General features: G+C 38.4%; 1 protein-coding gene across 1 annotated transcript in view; it reads left to right on the top strand.

The window, feature by feature from the left end:
- The window catches only part of NECAB1 (N-terminal EF-hand calcium binding protein 1), a 180,765-nt gene that overhangs the window by 139,805 nt on the left and 31,704 nt on the right, over positions 1–9,256 (top strand). The window contains exon 8 of the mRNA XM_017870358.1: positions 7,541–7,662. Within this exon, the coding sequence (XP_017725847.1) occupies positions 7,541–7,662 (122 nt within the window). The remainder of the gene's footprint in view (positions 1–7,540; positions 7,663–9,256) is intronic.

The raw sequence follows: 9,256 nt of genomic DNA on the forward strand, positions 1-9,256 counted from the left end.
TTTTTTTTTTGAGATGGAGTCTCACTTTGTCACCCAGGCTTCAGTGCAGTGGCACAATCTTGGCTCACTGCAAACTCTGCCTCCTGGGTTCAAGCAATTCTTGTGCCTCAGCCTCCCGAGTAGTTGGGATGACAGGCACATACCACTACGCCCAGCGAATTTATTGTATTTTTTAGTAGAGACGGGGTTTCACTATGTTGATCAGACTGGTCTTGAACTCCCAACCTCAGGTGATCCTCCCACCTTGGCCTCCCAAAGTGTTGGGATTACAGGTGTGAGCCACCAAGCCCAGCCGATTCAACAAATTTTAATTGAAAATTTAGTAGATGGAGAAGACTTTAAAATATTATGAATAATATAAAGATACATTCAACATAATGTCAATCCTTAAGAAGGCCTAAGTCTATCATATAAATAAGACATGAACACAAAAACTATACTGCAAGGAACAAAGTGATAATAAATACCACAGAGAAGAGGAAATACATTGCCAATGGTTCAGAGTAGTAAAAGATTAAATATGGATAGAGGGATGGAAGGGTGAGAAAGTCAATTTCATGGAGTTCTCTATTTGAGCTTGTCTTGCAAAATCAAGAGATCAGTGAAAAAGCCTGATGGGAAGACAAGACTTGAACTGGACCTGTAGGATGAATTTGAATGGCAGAATGACAGTCTCTCTAGAGGGATCCATCTCACCCATCTCCTGTTACCCACCTCTCATCTGGCTCACTTCTCTTTGGTTGTCTGGTCACTGATTGGACAGTAATTTCGCTGGGAAGCCTTCACTGCTCATTCATACCTCCCACTTCACTACCATGTATTCCCATAGTGCCCTCTATTAATATCTACTTATCTCAGCCCCTTCCTTGTTAATTTGGTGTAATTTTGAAAATGTGGAAATGATGGGAAAGATCCTTACAGACTACATGAACCTGGATATACTGGGGAGACCTGAGAATTCAGTAAGCCTAATTATTTCAGGAAATGGAGAAAAGTGAATGATAGAAATTATTTCAAAATCATATGCCACCAATAGGTATCACTGAGAAAATAAGTGGTCATATTTCAATAGCTATATAAATAAAGACACTAATGCTTAAGAGAAACCTATACTAAAAATGTGTAGGGCAGACATCAAGGCAATCCCAGCCAACAGTTGATATTTTTCTGAGTTGTCATTGCTTATATCTTGCAAGTTAGAGAAGCTTGCAAAGCTCTTGCTCCTGGGGCATATTTTGGTGGATGTGTTACTTTAAACTTATAGATGTGCTTTATCTAACTTTTACATCTTAAATTAGAGAGAAGGAAACAGTAAGTTTTCTGAACAGGCTGATAATAGACTACCCTATAAGACCAATTTTCCTGAACAAATTAACTGATACATAATTATTCAGACATCTCCAAAATAGTGGAATCTTCAACCATGTGTTTACAATGTCAAAATGAGTGGGCACCACCAAATTCTAATAAAAAAATCCTGTAATTCCAGAATCTAATGAGCCCATGCAGCTGATTATCACAGCAAAGTACTCTTCAGTGGATCTGTGAAGCATTCTCTATATCATAAACTTCCTGTTTTCACTGCATTGGGTGATTCCATACCAAATGGCAAAGTATAACAATTCACTTTAGAAAAGCAAAACCCACCTCCTCAGCTTTGAGCAGAGGATAACTGAATGTCTTGAAGCACAGTGAAATTGATTTCATGTTCCTAATGAGAAAAATGAGGCCTCCTGTGTTGTTTCTTTTGTTTGGACTTTCTGGAAATAAAATGGGAACTCCCTTTTTAGAATCAGTCATCTGCCACCTGAGAAGAGGCTTGAAAAAGTGCTCTACTCCCCTTCTTCACCTGCACTTTTGTTTTTTTCTACAGTCATCCCCTGCAAACTTGTGCTCTGCATTTACCACCATGCAGTGAATGTTTAATGAACAACTGTTCTTTGTGTTAGGCCACAAGCTAGCCTTGAACTCTTGTGACTGCTGCCAGCAGCTGCCTAGCAGCTGTGCTTAATGAGAAGGAACATGACAATATAGACTTTAAGGAAAGTAGAAGACACTAGAGGATTAATGAACCTTTTTCTTCTGGATTTCTCACTCAAAAACAGCTTCAAATTATGGGAAATGTTACACGTCTGACTGCAGTTTAAGGGGTGCTATTGTATGGCATTTGACTAAGACACCCAGGAATGACCAAATCCCACCCCACATCTGTGATACTCCCCCTGAGAGGTTTATAAAGAAACACATAAATAAGCAAACAGAAAATAAGGTACCACTATGGATTTATGCCCATAATATCTGATGAACCATACTGAAGCACGTGAATTAGGCCCATAGCTAAAAGGGCTGTGTCTCCTCTCTCAAGGTTGTATCTTCCTATCAGCTGGCCACCAAAACTGAGGAGAGCCCTGGGACCTTCATCAGTGAGGAAAAGATAGAGAAAGGAAAACTATACCTTTCCTATGATGTCAATTAAGAGACCAGTGAAAAAGCCTGATGGGAAGACAAGACTCTAACTGGACCTTTAGGATGAATTTGAATGGCAGAATGAGATTCTCTCTAGAGGAATCCGCCTCATCCACCTCATGTTACCCATCTCTCATCTGGCTCACTTCTGCTCGTCTGTCTTGTCACTGATTGGACAGTACTTTCTCTGGGAAGCCTTCACTGCTCATTTATACTTCCCACCTCACTACCATGTATTCCCATAGTGCCCTCTTTTATATCTACTTATCTCAGCCCCTTCCTTGTTTATCTGCCCCATTAGACATTGAGTTTTTAGATGGCATAGACTTTGCATAAGTCCCCTCTACTTACTACAACTGCATGGCAAACATATGAAAGTGAATGAATGAAAGGAATTCTAGGTGAAAGGAGTGCTGCAGAGAAGCAGTTGGTAAGGACCCAGGACACTGAGGAGACCAATCTAACAGTCATCTGGGGTTCAGAAAGATCTTAAAAGCTAGACAGATGCAAACAAAAATTCACCAGTTTTTTGTTTGTTTGTTTGTTTTGAGACAAAGTCTCACTCTGTCACCCAGGCTGGAGTGCAATGAGGCAATCTCGGTTCGCCGCAACTTCCGCTTCCCGAGTTCAAGCAATTCTGTCTCAGCCTCCTGAGTAACTGGGACTACAGGCACCCACCACCACACCCAGCTAATTTTTGTATTTTTAGTAGAGATGGGGTTTCACCATATCGGCCAGGCTGGACTCGAACTCCTGACCTCAGGTGATCTACCTGCCTTGGCCTCCAAAGTGCTGAGATTATAGGCTTGAGTCACCATGCCCAGCCAATTCATCAGTATTTTATGTTAGAAAGGAAGATTTGATGCCCTTCACAGTCAAGAAGTTACAACCTGCTGGTCAGGCATGATGGCTGACGCCTGTAATCTCTGCACTTTAGGAGGCCAAGGCAGGTGGATCACCTGAGGACAGGAGTTTGAGACCAGCCTGGCCAACATGATGAAACCCTGTCTCTACTAAAAATACAAAAAATTAGCCAGGTGTGGTGGCAGATACCTGTAATCCCAGCTACTCAGGAGGCTGAGGCAGGAGAATCACTTGAACCCAGGAGGTGGAGGTTGCAGTAAGCAGAGATTGCGCCACTTCACTCCAGCCTGGACAACAAGAGCAAAACTCTATCTCAAAAATAAATAAATAAATAAATAAATAGTTGCAACCTGCAGGTATCATTAAAATCTCCAATAATCTTGTGATAATTTGCTTTCCCTTCAGCATCAACATTACTTTGGGATTTAATATTTGTGAAACCTAGGGATACAAAGTCTCCTTGGAATATAGCAAATTTAGGGAAGTCATCTATTCCATCTCTCAGCCCCAGGGGAGAATCACACAGTATCATTCATCCTGCAGTAATGAGGTAGACATGCCATGTTGGGCAAAATGTCTGTGTCTATTCACGTGAAAATGGATAATTGAGAGAGAAGGGATGTCTACAGCTGGAATGCCGCAGAGGTGGAATTTTCAGATGGCATGCTACAACACTCTTTGTGTCTGCCCTGGCAAACTGACTAAATGTGAATTACATTAATCCCATGTGTTCAGAAAGTACCTATAGCTAATGACAAGAATAATAAGTATGTCAAATGGAAGTTTCCCTCTCGAGGTCCCCTTTTCTCTTACATAAACCTCTCTTCCTCACAAACTAAATTTCTGGGAACACAGTTTTCGTTATATATGGATTTCCTTTTTATAATGGAATCTGCAAATTTGCTCTATTTCCCAAAGTTCTTCTATATCCAGGAATGTAATTAATTCTTTCTCGACTTGAAAGTTATTTTTCTCCTTTTGATAGTTGTCTATTATAGAAGTAAGGAACAGCTTTAATTTCACTTACAAGTGGTTATAAAAGTTTAGACAGCTTAGATTTCCTTAGCTTGAATGTAGAGAAGGATTGCTGTAATCACCTACTCCCCTGACCACCAAAGCTGCTAAAAACTTGGATTTTTTTTTTTTTTTTTTTTTTTTTTTTTTTTTTTTTTTTTTTTTTTTGAGGATGGAGTTCTCCACTTTGTCACCCATGGATGTAGTGTAGTGGTGTGAATTCTCGCTCACTGCAACTCAACCCTCCCCGTTCAAGCATTCTCTGCTCCAGCCTCCCAAAGAGCTGGGATTACAGGTGCCTGCCACCATGCCTGGCAAATTTTTGTATTATTTAGTAGAGGGACGGGTTTTCACTGGGGTTGGCCAACGCTGCGTCCTCGAACTCCTGACCCTCAGGTGATCCCCCTGCTCAGCCTCCCAAAGTGCTGGGGATACAGGTGTGAGCCACCGTGCCTGGCCAAGAACTTGGGATTTTTTATATACCATAGAAAATCTCATAGGGAGATTTAGTTAAAGATTGAAGATTAAATATATAATTTCTTTTGCTGCCTCTCTAAACCCTTCAAAACATTACATTAAAAGTACCTGGATAAAAGGAGGCATTAACCTGCAAAAATAAGAATAGAAGAAGAGCCAAAGGGACAGAAACTTGGAACGTGGAGAGGTGAATCTAGTGGAAGTTGATTTAGAAGCTCTGAGAAAGCTGAAACTGAAGCAGGCAATGTAAGAAGCCAAGATACAATATATTTGGTATCACAGAACCTCAGAAAAGCTCAAAATTTGGCTGTCCCACGTGGACCTGAAAATGAGGGTGGACGTAGGGCTGATATATTGTTGGAAGCTCCACCCAGTGCTATCTAGTGACTGCTCCTACCTGATCCTTGAAGAACCCCAGAGATAAGCTGTCTGGAGAAGGTGAGCAGATGTATACCTGGCACAGCTGATAGGGCACAATACTAACAAAGGAGACACTAACTGAAAGTTGACATATTGAAGAGTGAGATGTGAAATCTCCTTCATATATTGTACTCCCAGAGTACTAACAACAGGGCTCAGACCCTCCAGTTGGGGCATGCTTCTTTGAGGGATTTGATTAATCCCAGAGAAAATACTTAACAATGCCAATGGTCAGGGTTCCCTGAAGAATAGGCTCGGTCAGGCCACTTTACAGTGAAAACTGCAAGTTGGCAATCCCTGCCACAAACAAAGAGGTTCCAGTCAGACTTGTAGTTCTTCCTTCTAAAATGTGTGGGGTCAACCTAAAGGACAAATCAAACACAAGAAAAGAAACTTGGAAGAAGCAGATAATCCAGAGAGCAGACAAAAACTTTCAAAAGATTTTCAATACCTTCAAAAACTAAAGAAAAGATATTGCATTTATGAATTAAGGATAGAATGCTTTAAAAATAAGATTCAAAGCACACAAAAGAGGTCTTGGAAATTATGATTGCAAAAATTACATTCGCTGAAGAAGGTTGAAATATAAAAGTGTGAGGAAATCTCCACAAAGAGGTGAAATATAAGAAATAAGGAAACTAGAGTCTCAGTCCAAGAGGTCTACTGTTTGTAAAATAGCAATTCCGGAAAGAGAACAAAACAGAGAAATTACCAAAGGAAGAATTTAAGAAAAATAGTCAGAATTGGATATATGTGTCCAGTTTGATAGAACAGACCAAGAACTCATTATAATGCTAATAAAAGTCAAACACAAAACACACCATTATGAAGTTTCACAATACTGGAAACAAAGACAAGTATCTAAAAACTCCCAGAGAGAAAAACCAGGCCATGTGCAAATAATCAAGAAAACACTAGATTTTTCACTAGTGACTCTGGGAGATAGAACACAATGGAGCAAATTTTTCAAAACAATTGGCAGTCTAGAAATCTGTATTCCATAAAACCATCAATAAAGTAAGGAAGATGTTTATTCATGCAATGTTTCAAGAATTTTACCTTTCATTATACACATTTCTTATGAAGCAATTAGGGGATATTTTCCACCAAAACAAAGGAGTCAACTGAGAAAAAAATGAAATCTAGTAAAAGGGGGATCAGAGGTCATCCAACACAGGAGAAAGGCTAAAGGAATCTTCCCTAGCTGATAGATAATGAAGATTTTTGGATGAGTACATTAATCTTAGATTTGTCTTAAACACAGAAGGATTATATCTTACACAGAAGGGATTATATCTCCTATAAAGAAATCTTGTTGGAGGCAGCTTAAGTATTACATCCTTACAGATTTATCACAGACACTCTCTTTTTCAAATATTAAGTGCATATTAATATAATAAATTATTCCCAAGTTTGCCTCATAGAACAAGATGTTTGTTGAAGATCAAGCTACCATGTTCACATTCCAACCAGGAAAGAAGATTAAGGAAAGACAAAAGGGCTCCCTTCTAGCTGAATCTGTACTTTTAAGCAGCCTTCGTGGAAATTCCTTACAACATTTCCATTTGTATATCATTGGCCTGAGCATTTCATATTGTGAAGTTAATAGATAAAACCTAAAACTAAAAATTATAGACATAGCAATTAAGCGTGTTATATACTGATAATTTAGGAGGTGTTTACTTTCATATCAGTATATAACATATGCTGTATATAGTATATAACATATACTGCATATAATATATATTTTAATATATACTACTTTCATATCATAACATATACTGATATGAAAGTAAACACATGCTATAAAGTGTTGCCCTTTTGAAAGAGGAGTGAGAATATGATATGGGGGTGAAAGGAGGGAGCTCCTGTTTGTTGAAATAAGATTTATAGAATCATTTGACTCCTAAAAATATATGGATGTATAGCTTTGATTCAAAAAATTAAAACTGAATTACAGAAAAAACTCCATAAGTGTTTTCAAATTAAGCAAAATACAATAGCTGCATATACATGTTTTTCCATTGAAGGTTGACCAACAAAGCAAAAAAGCCTGCCTTAAATTACAATTTTACTCAGAATTTTAAGAATGAAGAAAGCTCAGAATTCTCTTTCTTAGGTTTACATAATGTAGCACCAAATTATGTTGGGTTTCTAGAGCATTTACAAGCAGCCATTCTCATAAGTTTTCATTCCACTGCACTAGAAAACCTTTGTGACTGACGCATGAAGATCTGTTCCCTGAGGGAAGAGACTGAAGCACTAACGTTAAGGTTAAATGTTATCTCTGTTGATCAAGGCAAGGGCCAGCCAAACCAGAAGTCCTGTCGATTCAATGGCCTGGAAAACGATCAAGCCGCCGAATCCAGAGACACAACAGCTTCTCCCCAAACAGCCCTCAGTTTAATGTCAGCGGTCCAGGTAACATACCCTTCATTTGTTTTTCTTTGTCAAAGTCAATTTATCTTGTGTTTTCCAACTGATTATTTTAACAAACAACAGATAAGACAATAGTAATGGGACACTTTCCTTATACCAAGTAAGTTTGAGACGGAAGCAGTGAAGAGTGTAGGGTATGAAGAACTGGGGTGGTGAGCCTAAAATCAGCACGGTCAGAATCCTAGCAGTTGTGCCTGGAAAGCACACGTAGAGATGGTGAACAGGGAAGGCAGTAGTTCCATCAGCTAGCATCTAAAAGACTTGACGTCTAGAAGGACTCCCCATCATCTTGAAATAAAGAGGCTCTACCGTGATACGCTCTAGATCTCCAAGCCTCCCTAAGCATATCCTAAGTTCATTTGGGGAAAGGATCCTTGTTTTCATGGTAGGATTAGTCATAGCTGGTGTTTTTGAAGTTTGTAATGTGATGTAAGATTTACTGGGCTAAACCATACTCATAATTGTTAGGTTGTTAAATTTTAACTGTGTCACTTATAAGCATTTTTAAATCAATTTGAAATATGCAAACTCATGTTGCTAAATATTGGAGTAATTTTTATAAAGCATGCATATATACATGCACATGTGTCACTTGAACATGTCATTTTAACACAAATGAGTCTTTAAATATCTAATATTCAGAAAATCAAGGTATAAGCCATATTTTATATTTTCACCAACTGTACTTGAACGATTTCAGAGTATTTTCATGAATAAAGCCTTATTTTATCTTGACACCTGATAAAATAGATGTTAATTTCCCTATTTCTCCATTTCACAGGTAAGGAAACAAGCCTGGGAAGTTAAATTATTTGTCCAAGTTCATATGGAATATTAGTCCATTTTTATTGTGAAGCAACCTTAAAATCTTGATGGTTACACTCGTAGATACTTGTTTTTCTCTCTCATGAGCCTATGGTTGGTGATTTGGGCAATTTCAGTTGGATGTGATTCCAGGCTGTATGTAGGTTGAGTTTGGCCCCACTCTTCATGTAGCCTCCTTCTGGAATAAGCAGCAACTGGAGCATTTTCTTTTCCTAGTAGGTGTCAGAAGCACATGCAGCCAGCCCCAAATTATACATGCATATTAAAAACCATTGTTTTATGTACTGTGTGCATCTTGTCTGCTATTTCTCCACTGGCCAAACAAGTCACATGTCAAGCACAGTAACAATGGGGAGGGAAATGTGTTTCATCCACTATAATAGGGGATACTGCAAAGTTGTGGTGCAAGGGTATATACAGATACTTCTATAACAGGAAAAAAGTGAAGAATTGGGAAAAATAATACGATCTACCATATGCAACTAGAAAATGACAATGCTAAGCTCCGGAAGTAACATATAGATTGTTCTTTCCATTTTAACCATTTAGAAAATAGTCCAAAATATCTTTCCTTGGGCCTTTGATGTGACAGCCACCTTAAATTATTTTGGGAATAACCCAGATTAGAAATATTGTATTAGAATTTTAAAAAACATAAATTTTATTAATATATTTATAATCTTTTCTCCAATCAGCCTCTTTCTTTTCTCTCTCTCTCTCTTTTTTTTTTTTTTTTTTTTTTTTTTTTTTT

The sequence above is a fragment of the Rhinopithecus bieti genome, unplaced genomic scaffold, assembly GCF_001698545.2.
Source record: "Rhinopithecus bieti isolate Rb0 unplaced genomic scaffold, ASM169854v2 scaffold_5179, whole genome shotgun sequence".
NCBI classification, from domain to species: Eukaryota; Metazoa; Chordata; class Mammalia; order Primates; family Cercopithecidae; genus Rhinopithecus; species Rhinopithecus bieti.